Source organism: Chiloscyllium punctatum, chromosome 15, assembly GCF_047496795.1.
Source record: "Chiloscyllium punctatum isolate Juve2018m chromosome 15, sChiPun1.3, whole genome shotgun sequence".
Classification (NCBI taxonomy): Eukaryota; Metazoa; Chordata; class Chondrichthyes; order Orectolobiformes; family Hemiscylliidae; genus Chiloscyllium; species Chiloscyllium punctatum.
The window spans coordinates 50581861-50597536 of record NC_092753.1 but is presented as its reverse complement, the minus strand read 5'-3'; the positions used below and the strand labels follow the sequence as shown (position 1 = coordinate 50597536).

At 38.9% G+C, this 15676-nt stretch overlaps 1 protein-coding gene across 2 annotated transcripts in view; it reads right to left on the bottom strand.

Moving 5' to 3' along the window:
- epha6 (eph receptor A6) overlaps nt 1-15676 on the bottom strand; it is a 695995-nt gene that overhangs the window by 276317 nt on the left and 404002 nt on the right. For both annotated transcript variants that reach the window (XM_072585079.1, XM_072585081.1), the window contains one exon: nt 355-690. In XM_072585079.1, the coding sequence (XP_072441180.1) occupies nt 355-690 (336 nt within the window). The remainder of the gene's footprint in view (nt 1-354; nt 691-15676) is intronic.

Genomic DNA, 15676 nt, shown 5'->3' with positions numbered 1-15676 from the left:
TTTCTAATGAACAAATAGAGATGGTTGCAATCATCATCTCCAAATATTATACTTTCAATGTTAGATCCAGCTGTCCAGTTAGGAATTGAGTTGTTCTACGTGAAACATTTGTAATGGTTATAATAACAAATTTGATAACAGTTATTGTTTATGCAGTTTCTACATGAATGGTTAGCACATAGTCCGAGTTTGTATCTTTGATGGTTACAACATCAGGGTTAAGCAATTCTCAATAAACTAGTGAAACTTATCCCAGTTACTTTTGCTATGTAGTAATAGCAACCACAGTGATACCAAGTGACCATTAGTCTGAGTACAAATGCTGCAAAGAAAAAGACACAAAAGGTGGCTTACCAGCTTGATTAGTGACTATGGTGAGAATAGCATACTGCCTGGGAACCGTGCTCTCACTGGAGACTCCATTCACTGACTCAATCTCAAATGTGTAATTCATGTGGGCAAGAAAGTCAACAACAGTCACTGAAGTATTTGTCAAGCCTGTGTTGCGAGGTACAAAACGTACGCCTCCTCCACAGAGCGAGCACTTCTTAGGGCCTAAGCCACACATCTTACAGATGACATTATAGGTGAGATCTTTCCGTCCCCCTGTATCTACTGGTGGACTCCACTCAAGGATTAGCGATGAGTCATTAATGTTGAAAATGACATTTCGAGGGGTGGAAGGAGGTCCTGGGGATAGAAAAAAGGAACATAGCATGTTAAAGCTACTCTAGCTGTATCATTTTCCAACCTATTCTAGTTAGTTAAATCAATCAAATGAAGATCTCTGTACTTTTCTGAGCCTTTAGAATTACGATACAGAATAATATCTAGTAAGAGTTGGAGGCTACCATGTCATTTTCTACCTTTAAATCACATGGAGGATGTAATATTAACTTGCCAAAAGAGTTCTGGAATTATATTACACGCTTGACCTTTTCTGGCTGTGATATCACCTATTCAACATTTTTTATGCAGAAATATGTATTAGTACCAAAGTAGCTTTAGTCCACAATTTCCTCTTATACCTTCAATGTACAACAGGAAAAAGTTGTCACTAAAAAAATTGTGTGGATTCAGTTGAATGATCCATTTGCTATATCTGCCCTCAATGAAGATTCCAGCCTTTCAGCAGAAATGTTTCATTTCATGTAAACATGTGAATTAGGAAGAGGAGTATTTGGCCCCTCAATCCTGTTCCATCAACTGTTTAGATCACTGGTTGATTAGACTGTGGCCTTAACTTAACTTTCCCATCGAATCCAACCCCCTCCACTCCACCACCCAATCCCCTTTGACTCCTGTGTAAATCTGTACTCTACCAGATTAGTCTTAGAAATATTCAATAACATGCCTCCACTGCTTTCTGCCAAAAGGAATTCCACAGACTAAAGACCCTCTGAGAAATAAAATATTCTCATCATCTTCATCATAAATTTAAAAAAGCTTATTTTTAAACTGTCTCATGGAATTCTAGTCTGGCCCAAAGGCAGAAACATTTTTTTCAGCATTGACCCTATCAGGATTGTGTATGTTTCAATAAGATCAGTTCTTGTTCTTTCAAACCCCAAAGGATGCAGGTCCAAACTGTTCAACCTTTCCTCATTAGTCAACCTCTTCATCCCAGGACTCAAGCTCCTCAGAATTGCTTCTAATGCAAACATTTCCTTTCTAATAAAAAGAGACTATAATTGCACCTGAGATACAGATTTGCCAAAGCTCTATAAAACTGTATTAAATCTCCTGCATTTTTATATTCAATTTCCTGACCATAAACAACCTCCCAAATCAATAAGAACTGTCATAAGAGAAACAATATATATTAAGGCACAATGGTTAAACAAATTGAAATACAACAATTGCAATTTAAAATTAAGTAGTGAGGTGGCTGGTTTCTTTAAAACAAAACTTTCTTCTTTTATAATTCAGAAATCATTTAATTCTAGTCCAGAATGATGAACTGCTCCTCTTCTTATGTTAATGATCTTAAAATGGAAGTTAGGGTTCAACTCCCATGGACATTATTCAAGAAAATAATACATTCTTTCTTTTAGGGCTAATTGTTGCTCAAATTACATCTTTATTGTAATTTGTAATTAAGCACTTAACTACTTTGATACAAAAGTCAAGTTGTAAGAATACTACTCCTTCAAACTTTGAGAATTGATTCAAATTAATGTCACACTCAACTAATGCAGGTTTTTCATCAAATTTTTAACAATTAATTGTCAACATACATATTTATGCATAAACTGTATCACAAAAAATAACAAATCACATACAAGATATAACTGAATAACAAGTTGTGCAAATTTAATCAATAGTACTGTCTTCAATTCCACCAAGAATTAAACAGTGAGACACAAGTGTAGGGTAACATAAAAAATAAATGTTTTCCCTATTTGTTTAGAAACGATTTAAGAGCAAAATAGAAGATTCTCATTTTCAGCAGGGTTAAGGACTACCGATAAATTTGGTAATTTAATGCAGTAAATGCATTATTTGAACTATTTGACTTTGACTAACATTCATATTTAATTATTTTCTGATTTTGGTTCCCCTTAATTCCTCAGTTGAAATTTCTGATTTTTATGTAAGCCTCAAAATGCATTAAACTCTAAACAAGAATAATTTCTTGCAAACATATGGAAAATACAATGGGGTGAAGTTTTTGGGAGGGTTTGTTCCTTTGAGTCTAGTGAGTTGTCTCACCATATCTTACTGAACTCATCACAATAATTCTTTACTATGCCTTTATGGCTTCTCTCATATCCAACTTATGCCTCAGCTTACCTCATGCTACTCTCACAACAATTCACCCCTCAGTCAATATTCCAGAATTCACCAACATCCCCTGCATAAAGTGCCCTATTTAAAATCTTGTGTGCACAGAGACAAGCCCCAGTGGCTGGGCAAGGTCCGGAATATCCTGCTGGATGGGCGTGGTGCAGAGGGGGCAGTGTCTCTTTCCCTTGGATCAGGTAGAGACCACCCTTGTTAACACAGTCTTCAGCTGTCTGGAGGAAGGTATAAGCTCTGTAGGAAACAATGTCCTTTCCTTGTACTGATGGGATTTATTCATTTTTCATTTTATCTCCATTTCAGGTGAGGTTTTGACTAGCCTTGGGTCTAATGTGACACCTTTTACACTCAGCTAGGTTATCATGACTTCGTTACTTTCAATGAAAATTTACAAAATTATAATTGACATGGAGACTGCATCATGGTTTCTGTTCACCTGCTTTTGAAATCCCTACTTATGCTTTTCTTATCCCGAATCTCAATTATTCCAATACATTCCTGGTTCATCTCAAAAGCATCTACTCTCTGTAAACTTCAGTCCACCCAAGCCTTCTACCTGAGTCCTGAATCATGCCAAGTCTCATTCGTCCAACATCGTTGCGTCCATCAACCTACATTGTGTATTTCTCTAATCATGCCTCAATTTTTAACTTCTCATCACGTTCTAATTGCTTCACAGTTTTCCCAGCCTGTCCGACATAACATCCTCCAGTTTTACAACATACCAAATACTCCAATTCTGCTGTGTTCTATATCTTTGAACTTCTTTGTTTACAGTCAGACCTTAAACAATGAAATCCTATTCCTCAAATCATGGAAATACTGTGGAGCAAATTATGTAAGTGTAACACATTGAAATATTTGTATCAATTTAGATTTCAACCCAATGACATACAGAAGCCTTTCATCAAGGTAAAGAAATGAGGTGAAGCACAAGCCATAGTTTGTTGGTCAGTTTTCAGTCTTCATCCAACTTAAATCAATAAATATCAAATACAAAAATAAATATTGGTATGCGTTTTTTCAGTTACAAATGTTCACACTTTTTATGTTAAATTCCAAGTTTACATTTGTATATTTCACATAAGTTAGACAAAATAAACTTTAAGAAGGATACTTGTAAATGGCAGTGAAGAGCACACCAAATATTTACATATACACATTAGGGATGGCAGCAAAAATGAAGCAAATCCATTAAAAATGCAAACAGTTTCCTACCTGATGGCAGGGAATAACAATTATAATGTACATTTCAACTTGTGCACATCTTATATTGGCCGCAACCAAAGGAGTGTTTATTATTTTAAGCTACCTGATTTTATGGAAAAACGTAGGAGAATGTAAACAGTTTCAGCAATTTGATAAGCAATAAATTCGTTTTTTATCTATTCATTTAAGGGATGTGGGCATTGGCATTTATTACCTATTGGCCCTTGAGAAGATGGTGGTGAGCCTTTGAACAGGCACCTGAGATCTCCTCATTTTTCTTCACTAGGCCAGTAAAGGAATGATCCTTTAATGGAAATCAAGGTTATAAAGCATTACAACAGAACAAATAGTGACCATGGTCCATATCTTCTGGTCTCCAGATCAATGGAGATAGGACACATGCTGAAAGATTAGTAACAGTCCCCCGCCCCGTAGAAGTCCTGATGCTAGACATTTGCAGGAATTGCCCTGGGAATTTACATTTTCAGTGCTCTGACTTCCTGCTGCATTATGTTACTAATCCCAAGATTCAGATAGAGACTTGGGCGAAATAGACAGACTAACCTGAACACTTAAATGGACTGTGGGAGGAAACCGGAGCACCCGGAGGAAACCCACGCAGACATGGGGAGAACGTACAAACTCCACACAGACAGTTGCCCGAGGCGGGAAATGAATCCTGGTCTCTGGTGCTGTGAGGCAGCAGTGCTAACCACTGTGCCGCCCAATGTGATTAAGAGCATAACACATAGGAGCAAAGGTAAGCCATTCAGCCCATAAAGTATGCTCCATTGTTCAATAACATCCTTACTGATCTGTTAACCCTCAAATCTACTTTCCTGCTTTTTCCTCATAACCTTTAATTCTCTGACTGGTTAAAAATCTGTATGCTTCAGTCTTGAATATACTTAGTGGTCCAGCCTCAACATGCTTGCTGTGGTCAAGAATTCTACAGATTCACAACCCTGTGAGGAAGATTTTCCTCCTGAACTCTATCTTAAATAGGCAACCTCTTATTCTGAGGTTTTGCCCTTCTTTCCTACACTCAAAGAAAAACAACTGTTCTGCACCTACCCTGTCAGGTCCTCCAAGGCCTTAAATGTTTCAATAAGGTCCCTTCTCATTCTTCTATGATCTAACAAGTACAGGCCCAACCTACTTAGCCTCTCCTCAAAAGACAGCTCTGTCCCGTACCTGATATCAGTCTAGTCAACATTTTCTTGGTTTGCCTAAAATTCCAGAATACCAGGTTATAGTCCAACAGGTTCATTTGGAAGCACAAGCTTTCGGAATGCTGCTCCTTTATCAGGTACCTGATGAAGGAGCAGCGGTCTAAAATTTGCACTTCAATTTGGACTCCAATATCTCTCTGTCCTGTACTATTGTGCAGCATTTCTCTATTTAAATAATATTCAGCTCCTCTATTCTCCCTACCAAAATGCATAACCTCACATTATATTCCAACTGCCAAGTTTTTGCCCAATCACTTAACCCATCTATGTTTTTCTGCACACCCTTTGTGTCTTTCTCACCACTTGCCTTCTCATCTATTTCTGTGTGATCTGCAAATTTGGCTATAGGGTGTACATTCTCCTCATCCAAATCATTAATCTAAATTGCAAATATATGTGGCCCTAGCACTGATCCTGCTACCACTAACACCATAGACTCTTATCTCATTAAGCAGTCTAATATGTAGCATCTTATCAAATGCTTTCTGAAAATCCAAATGCTGTACATCGATAGTTTACTTCCTCTTTCTCTGTCCTACTTGTTACATCTGAATGAATTCTTGTTAACATTGACAGGCATGATTTCCCCTTCATGAAACCATATTGACTCTGATTGATCAAATGGATTTCTAAAAGCCCTGACTCTGATATTTTCTCAATAATACACATAAGCTAACTGGTCTATAGTATGGGTTAAATTGGCAGTTATCCAGTCTTCTGGGACTTTTCCAGAATCTAAGCATTCCTTGAAGATTACTACCAGTGCATGCACCATGTCTGTAGATATTTCCTTTTCATATCCGAAGATACATCACATCAGGTCCAAGGGACTTATCAATCCTTAGTCCCATTAGCTTCCTGAGCACTTTTTTCTGTAGTGATACTTTTTATTTCCTGTCTTTTTGCCCCTTGAATACCTAGTTATTTTAGAATGTTATTAATGTCTTCTATTGTGAAGTCTAATGCAAAGTACTTATTTCCCAAGCATCATTCACGAAGGAATCTATTTTCATTGTGGCTCCTCTATCCCTAATTTTATTTTCTTCTTTTCTTTTGGTTATCTTTTGCTGATTTTTAACATTTGTCCAATCCTCTAGATTACCATTAATCTTTGCTGCATTCTAAGTTTTTCTTCCAATCTGGTGCTATGCATAACTTCCCTGGGTAACCATGGTTCGCCTAGCCCCTTCCCAGAACCCTTCTCTCTCACTGGAATTTGTCTTTGCTGTGAGCCATGACATATTTTCTTAAATGTCTGTTTTAATTATTTTGTTGCTAAATTTGTTCTCCAATCCATTTCAGCCAGCTCTGCCCTCAATCCTTTGTAATTACCCCTATTTAAACTTAGCACTGTTTTTCCCTACCAAAGTCCCTCCCTCTCATATGGTCAGTTTCCGAGGAGATCTTTTACTCTGATTTCATTTATTAAACCTACCTTATTACACATCATCATACCCAAAACTCACTGCTTTTAAGCTGTGCCTCAAATCTATTCTCTTAGAAAAAGGTGTTGGTAATTAGTCCTATACCTTTTCTGTGACTTGAAAACAGATGCATTCTACTGATATCACTCATATAGAGCACATTGGGTTTTTTTTAGGTTAGATGTGCTATTTAAATTAAGCTGCTTGGGAAAGAATGATTAGGATTTGAAATTCTCCACCACACAATCAATTGTTGAAACAAAGTCGATAAATACTTTGAAGTGGGAGGTAAACAACTGCTTGATTGAGTGCAGCATTAAGTATCATTGGAATCTAGCAAGGGAGTGGAATTAGACTAAGTACCTCATCTGGGGAAAAATACAATGCTCAAGATCAGATGGGACAAACAAACTATTTCAGTACAGCAAAATTACTTGATTTTCTCCTGAGGTGGATTAAATAGAGACTGATTACATTATTATTCTGATAAAAAAAACAGGGTACACAACAACATTTACTGCAACACGGATGATGCACAGCAACTTTGTATCAGCCATGGGCAGTTAGCCATGGAGCATCAGCGGCTCAAAGTGAACTTTTACTTTAACTGAAGATGTTTGGCGGATTAGCACAAAGTGTATCTCATCCAGGTGTGTTGCTGCAGATTGTCTTACCAGCTGAACACCTTATGATTTAATGATCTGAAATACTTAGGAATGTTAAATAAAAATACAATGTATAAATACAGTAGTTGTCTACCCTAATTGCTAAGATAGCAGTTTTCCACTTTTTTTCTCTCAAGTATAATTGATAGGGATGTGAAAGAATGATTAACTCAGCCTGTAATGCTATAGACTAGGCCAGGCCCTCAAAACATTCTTAAGCAGGCAGCCCTCGATCTAACTTTGCAATTTGTTTCAGTAAACGTATGATGAAAATTACCCGGAATAAGATAGCTAGGTTGATTGCTAGATTTTAAAACAGACAAAAATGTTCTTCACAAAATTACACAATGAGACACAAGGGACAGAATAAAGAACTCCCACAGAACTCACCCTATCCAACTAGATTTAATTATGCTGTTCCGAACACACACAACAGTTCCAAAAGCAAATGCCCTTTAAAAGCCAATATAAATGGAACATATGCTTACAGGTTGAGGTTGAAGGCAGAAAGAGAGAGAGCTTCCACACAGCTCCCTGTTGAACTTCCCAGTTCAAGACTGAACTAAAACTTCTTAACTCAGCTAAAGAGCTGATCACTCCCCTTTCACTATACAGGTCACTTCTAAAACATGACCACTTTGGCCTGAAGTCTCACCTGTTTACATATAAACAAAAGGCCTCTCAAAATCCTTTTAATCACTGACTGATCAGAGCCCAGCCCAGTTTATCGCCCCTCTCAAAAATAAATCAAGGACAGAGTATCCTTGAGCCAAGGAACAGCTTTTAGGAAAAAAAGGGATGAGCTTTGTGACACCTCCCCCACTTTAAAAAAATAGTGAACCATCAATACCAAAAGGTGACTTCATTTTTAACCCTTCAAAAACTGGTTAGGAATCTAAACACACATATACACATAACTTACTATAGACATGCAAACATGCACAATGACATGCGAATTCTGGTCATGGCACACCCACCACTGAATGCCTCCATATCTCATTTGAGTCTTGATAACGCATCAGCAATCACGTTTTCATGATCTGTCACATGCACAATTGTCAGATTGAATGGCTGCAACAACAAGTTCCATCTAAACAGTCTGGCATTTTTGTCCTTAAATTTTTCCACAAATGTCAAGAGGTTGTGACCAATGTATACGATTGTCTCAGATGCATTGCTGATAACATAAACACTGAAATGTTGTAATGTCGACACCAAGCTTAAAGTCCCTTTCTCTACTGTTGAATATTTCTATTGATGAATGCTCAAGTTCCTGGAAAAACATCTTTCTACCCCTTTGTCATCCTCCTGCAGGAGCACCGCACTGACACCCTCATCACCGGCATCGATAGCCACCTTAAAGGCTTCATGTAATCTGGTGTGGCTAATATTGGGGCAGTGGTTAACACAGTTTTCAGGCTGTCAAATGCCTTTTGACAGTCCTCTATCCACTGAAACTTATTGCCCTTTTCTAACAATTCTGTGAGTGGAGCAGCCACACTGCTAAAGTTCAGCACTAACATTCGATAAAATCCACTCAATCCCAGGAACCATATACGGTTTTTGTTTTGGTGGTGTGGGAAATTCCCCAATTACTTTTGCTTTCGCATCACGTGGAACCATTTGTCCATGTTCAATAACATGGCCCAGGAAGGTGACTTGGGCTCTGGCAAATTCACTTTTAGCTAGGTTTACCACTGAGCCTGCCTTCCGAAGTCGATTGAATAAGTCCGATAAATGCTGTAGATGTTCCTTCCATGAGTGACTAAAAATCACCAAGTCACCAATATACGTCACACAATTGGGTAATCCAGCAATGACCTTATTACTCAATCTCTGAAATGTGGCTGGAGCGTTTTTCATACTAAATAGCATGGCTTTGAACCAATATATTCAATTTGGGATTATGAAAGTAAAAATCAACTTTGCTCTCTTTGACAGAGGTACTTACCAGTATCCTCTGAGCACATCGAACTTAGAAATATAAGTTGCTTGTCCCACTTTTTTGACACAGTCCTCCAACCATGGAATTGGATATGCATCAGTCTTTGTAATGGTGTTGACTTTGCAATAGTCCATCTGGCTTTGGCACTGTGACCATGGGTGAGCTCCAGTCACTGTAACTCACTTCGATCATGCCATCTTGGAGCATATGCTCTATTTCCTTCTGAACCTGTGCCAACTTTACAGGGTTATGCCTATAAGGATATTGCCTAATCGGATCAGCATCTCCTACCTCTACATCATGCACAACTAGGTTAGTACTACCCAGTTTATTTCCACATACCTCCCCACATGGTAGTAATAACTTTTTCAGGTCATTTTGATTTTCTTGTGTAAGGTAACTCAATAATTATCCCAACTTTTGACAAATTCCTCATTCTCCAATTTGATTTGAGGAATATCCAATGCAGAATCCTCTGAACCTGGTTCTTCCTTCTGTGCTGTCATCATTAACACTTTCTCCTCTTGCTTTCCTTCCCTGTCAAAATATCTTCTGAGCATATTCACATGACACACTCTGTGGTATTTCTTCCTGCCTGGAGTCCTTATCAACTGGATCACCCCACTCAATTTCTTCACAATGTGATCAGGTCTACTAAACCTTTCTTTTAAAGGCTTACCTGTTACTGGAAGTAACACCAATACCTTAGCTCCGATTGCAAAATTGCAAATTTGTGATTTCTTATCTGGTTCTTGTTTCAAAGTATGCTGTGATGCTTTTAAATGCTGTCCAGCCAACTCTCCAGCTCTATTTAATCGTTCTCTAAAGTTCGACACATAGTCCAAATGCGTGGTCTTTGAATCCCGACTTATTAATTTCTCCTTAATCAATTTTAACAGTCCTCTTACTTCATGCCCAAATATTAATTCAAATGGACTGAATTTGGTTGATTCATTCAGTGCATCTCTGATCGCAAAAAGTACAAACTGAACTCCCTTCTCCCAATCATCTGGATAATCCTGACCATAAGCCCTCAACATGGTCTTTAATGTTTGATGCTATCTCTCTCGTGCTCCCTGCAATTCCAGATGGTACACAGTAGATTTGAATTGCTTTATTCCCAAGTTATCCATAACTTCCTTGAATAGTTTGGATGTGAAGTTTGGTACTTGATCTGACTGGATCTCTATTGGTAGTCCATATCTCGTGAAAAATTTAAGTAGTTCTTCTACAACCTTTTTAGCTGTGATGTTGCGTAATGAGATTGCAACTGGAAATCTAGTCGATACATCCATTGTTGTTAACAAATACTTATTCTCACTTTTTGTTTGTGGTAGGGGACCTACACAATCAATCAAGACTCTTGTGAAAGGTTCCTCGAATGCTGGAATAGGTATTAAAGGTGCAGGTTTTATTACTGCCTGTGATTTTCCAATTAACTGACATGTATGACACGTCTGGCAAAATTCAGCTACATCCTTGTATAGTCCAGGCCATTAAAAATGTCTTTGTATTTTACCCTGTGTTTTCCTCACCCCTCAATGACCTCCAAGTGGTAGTTCATACGCCACTCACAGCATCTCCTTTCTATACCCTATTGGCAAAACAATTTGATGCATTTCGGCCTATTTCTCATCTGTTTGAATGTGTGATGGTCTCCATTTCCTGATTAAGACATCATTTGTTAAGTAATAACACACAGGAATGCATTCACTTTCTTAGTAAATGCCTTTTGATATAACTGTTTTAACTTCTCATCATTCTGCTGTAATTCAGTCAGTTTAGCAGAGCTCTCTGCTCTTCCACATGAGTTTGCACTACTTAAACAAGTATGTTTACCTACTTGCTCCTTCTCTGTGCCACTTATCTGATCAAAGAAGTTTTGTATAACACTACATCAGCTTCCTTATCTGTGCCTTTTGATCTCTCCTCCTTCAGCTTGTGCCTCTGTGATCTTGTGATCACAGAATCAGGGAAAATTCTGAGATAAACATTCTCCATGTCTTCAGTTGCCTGCGTCTCCACTGGCTTTTCAACTAGAGTAGGCATCACACCTACTGGTGAATCAGTTACATCATTTTCAAGGACAAATTGTATTCCTGGAACTGAGATTTTGTCTAGTACTCCTACCACAAATTTCCACTCTTCTCCATTATCTCTTGCCTCACTTTACATAACTGCATACTTTTTGTCTCACCATGAATTCCTGTTACCAGTACCTTCTCTGGCAATAGTGCATCAGGAGTACATATCTCATCATCCTTCAACATCACAAACTGAAAGGATCCTGTGTCCTTAATTGTACCCTCCTTACCTATTACCCCTGGCCTATGTGAATTAACTTTACCCTTGCATGTATGTTTTTTTAAGCAGATCTGGCACTTCCTCCTTAATCAACCTCTGATCCTCTTGTACACTCTGAGGCAATTGTCTAACTTCTCTTGTGCTTTTTGTTACTAGTTCAACACAACTTCCAGACTTGTCTGGTTTTCCTACTTCTGGCTTTCTCCTAGCCCACCAACACTGCGATGTCATGTGGCCCATTTTATTACAATGAAATCACTGGAACTTATTAACTTTTTTGTTCCCCTCAAGGGTTTCTTTTTTACCCTGTGGTAAGTTCTCATTATGATCTTCATTCAGATCCACCTTTCCCTTTCTATGTGAAGATTTCTCTTTGTCCCACTTTCTATCCCTCATGGACTGAAATTGATTCTGGAAGCCAAACTGAGTTTTATGGACCTGCTCATAATCATCAGCCACTTCAACTGCTAACCTTGCTATGATAACTCTCTGCTCTTCCACATGAGTTTGCACAACTTAAACAAGGAATCAAGGAGGCTAAAAGGGGTCATGACATAGCTTTAGCGAGCAGAATTAAGGAGAATCCCAAAGCATTTTATTCTTATATAAGAAGATAGCGGAAAGGATTGATCCACTAAAGGATAACGAAGGAAGGCTGTGTCTTGAACCTGAGAAAATGGGTGAGATTCTGAATGATTACTTTACATCGGTGCTCATTGAGGAGAGGAACATAATGAATGTTAAGATTAGAGATACAAGTTTGATTAGTCTGAATCACGTTGACATAAGTAGGGAAGATGTGTTGGGTAGGCTAGGGGTTATTAAGGTGGACAAATCCCCAGGACCAGATGGGATCTATCCCAGGTTGCTGAGGGAGGCGAGAGAGGAAATAGCTGGGGCCCTGACAGATATCTTTGTGGCATCCTAAAACATAGGTGAGGGGCCGGAGGACTGCTCATCTGGCCCCCCTGTACAAGAAGAGTAATAGGGAATATTCCAGGTAACTACAGACCAGTGAGCCTGACGTCAGTGATAGGAAAGTTGCTGGAGAAGGTACTGAGGGATAGGATCTATTTATATTTAGAAAAGAATGGGCTTATCAGTGATAAGCAACATGGTTACCAACTTACCAACTGAATAGAGTTCTTTGAGGAAGTGACCAAGCTGACAGATGAAGGAAGGGCTGTTGATGTCATATACATGGAGTTTAGTAAGGCCTTTGATAAGGTTCCCCATGGTAGACTAACAGAGAAAGTGAAGTCACATGATGTGCAGGGTGCCCTAGCTAGGTGGATAAAGAACTGGTTGAGCAATAGGAGACAGAGAGTAGTAGTTGAAGGGAGTTTCTTGAAATGGAGGAAGGTGACCAGTGGTATTCCACAGAGGTCAGTATTGGGGCCACTGTTGCTTGTAATATACATAAATGATCTGGAAGAGGGCACTATTGGTATGATCAGCAAGTTTGCAGATGACACGAAGATTGGTGGAGTAGCAGAAAGCATAAGGGACTGTCAGAGGATACAGGAGAATATAGATAGACTGGAGAGTTGGGCGGAAAAGTGGCAGATGGTTTTCAATCTAGACAAATGTGAGGTGATGGATTTAGGCAAGACTAATTCGAGAGCAAATTATACAATGAATGGAAGAGCCCTGGGAAAAGTTGATGGGCAGAGAGATCTGGGAGTACAGGTCCATTGTTACCTGAAGGTTGCTGCACAGGTGGATAGAGTGGTCAAGAAGGCATAGAGTATGCTTGCCTTCAGTGGAAGAGGTATTGAGTATAAGAGCTGGTAAGTCATGTTAAAATTGTACAACACATTGGTTCGGCCGCATTTAGTACAGTTCTGGTCGCCAAATTACTAAAAGGATGTGGACGCTTTGGAGAGGGTGCAGAGAAGGTTTATGAGGATGTTGCCTGGTATGGAAGGTGCTAGCTATGAACAGAGGTTGAGTAGGTTAGGTTTAGTTTCCCAAAAAAAAAGGAGATTGAGAGGGGACCTGATTGAGGTTTACAAAATCATGAAGGGTGTAGACAGTTTGCATAGAGACAAGCTTTTTCCCAGGGTGAAGGATTCAATAACAAGAGGTCACGCTTTCAAGGTGAGAGGTGGAAAGTTTAAGGGGGATACACGCGGTAAGTACTTCACACTTTCCGCGTGGTTGGCGTTTGGAACACGTTGCCAGCAGAGGTGGTAGAGGCAGGCACGGTAGATTCATTTAAGCTGCATCTGGACAGATGCATGAGTAGGTGGGGAGCAGAGGGATACAGATGCTTAGGAATTGCTCGATAGGTTTAGACAGTACATTTGGATTGGTTCAAGTTTGGAGGGCCGAAGGCCCTGTTCCTGGGCTGTAAATTTTCTTTGTTCTTTGTACTTCCACACTGAGCCTACTCTAAGCTTTTATCTCCAGCCTTTTAAGCTGACTTTCCTTTTCAAGTGTCAATTTTTGAAGATCAAAAGCTCTCTTTTCTTTCTCCACTCTTTTTCCCTCTCTTCTGCTGCTCTTTCTTTTTCCCTTTCATCTGCGTTTAATTATAACTTTACCTGTTTCATTTCTGCTGCCCTTTCCTTATCTCTCAGCTGATTCATTTGCAATTGAATTCTTTCAATCTCTATAGATTCTGATGGCTTCTCCAGCAAGTTTAAATGCTGAGCTACTGCTATAATTATCCCCCTTTCCTCACAGAATTAGGCAGCTCCAATTTCAACCTCTCTGCTAATTCTTGCAACTTGGTCTTATTCCCATTTTGCAAAACTTGCTAAGTCACCGTATCCACTTCCAGAAAACTTTTGGCGACTGAAAGAGCCATTACTATCCCATGCTTTGTCTACCCAACCAAACCAACACCTGAAATAAAGACACTAGTACCTACCACTCGCTGTTTAAAACCCCACCAAGAGCCCCCAGTCTGTTATGGACAAGGTCAGACCACTCAAAACATTCTTAAGCGGCAGCCCTCGACCTAACTTTGAAATTTGTTTCAGTAAGTGTACAGTGAAAATTACCCAGAGTAAGATAGCTACGTTGACTACTAGATTTTAAAACAAGACAAAAGATTTATTCACAAAATTACACACTGAAACACAAAGGACAGAACTCAACCTCTCCAGCCAGATTTAATTATGCTGTTCCGAATACACACAACAGTACCATAAGCAAACTCCCTTTAAAAACCTGTATAAATGGAACACATGCTTACAGGTTGAAGTTGACGGCAGAAGTGGAGAGAGTTTCCACACAGCTCCCTGGTGAATCTCCTAGTTCAAGACTGAACTAAAACTACTCAGCTCAGCTAAAGAGCTGACCACTCCCCTTTCATTATACAGGTCACTTCAAAAGCATGACCACTTTGGCCTGAAGTTTCATCTGTTTATATATAAAAAGGCCTCTCAAAATCCTTTTTATCTGTGTCCCAAACTAGACTGATTGGAGCCCAGCCCAATTTATTGCCCCTCTAAAAGAAACATCAAGGACAGAGTCTCCTTAAGCTGTGGAACATCTTCTGAAAAAAGGGACTAGCTTTGTGACAGTAAGGAATTCAACAACTGCTTCATTTCTTGATATTGGTGCTGCTATTTGCAGGGCTCCAAAAAGTCAAAGTCTAGTCTACTGTTAGCCTAACTAGTTTTTCCTTTGTACAGTACTGAGACATTATAGTTCCCAATTATTCTCAGTTAAGTTGTTGCATTTCATCTGTTCAAATGGAGCTTGTGTATCCCTCAGTTACCTCATTTATCGTACTGTTTATAATCAATACTTATACTTTGTAATCTGTTAGACTCTAGTCTATTTCTTTGAATCATCCTTGCCTATATTAGAATATTTGTAAAAATAAAGGATGGTTGCAACTAGAGAGGGCATGCACAGACAGAACTATTCTTTTTCTAGTTTTGCATGATACCTTTCGCAGCTACTTAGTTAGGTCAGAAGCCATAGATGCAGAGATTTTTACACAGGTATCTTCGTAACGTTTCTTGTGGCAGTTCACCTCTTTTGGCATAGTTTATGATGTGTTAGAAAATGTGGCGAAAATTTGTAACTGTTCTTTTGGGGTGAGTAAACTGTTTTCTTCCACATGAAAATAAAGGTTCT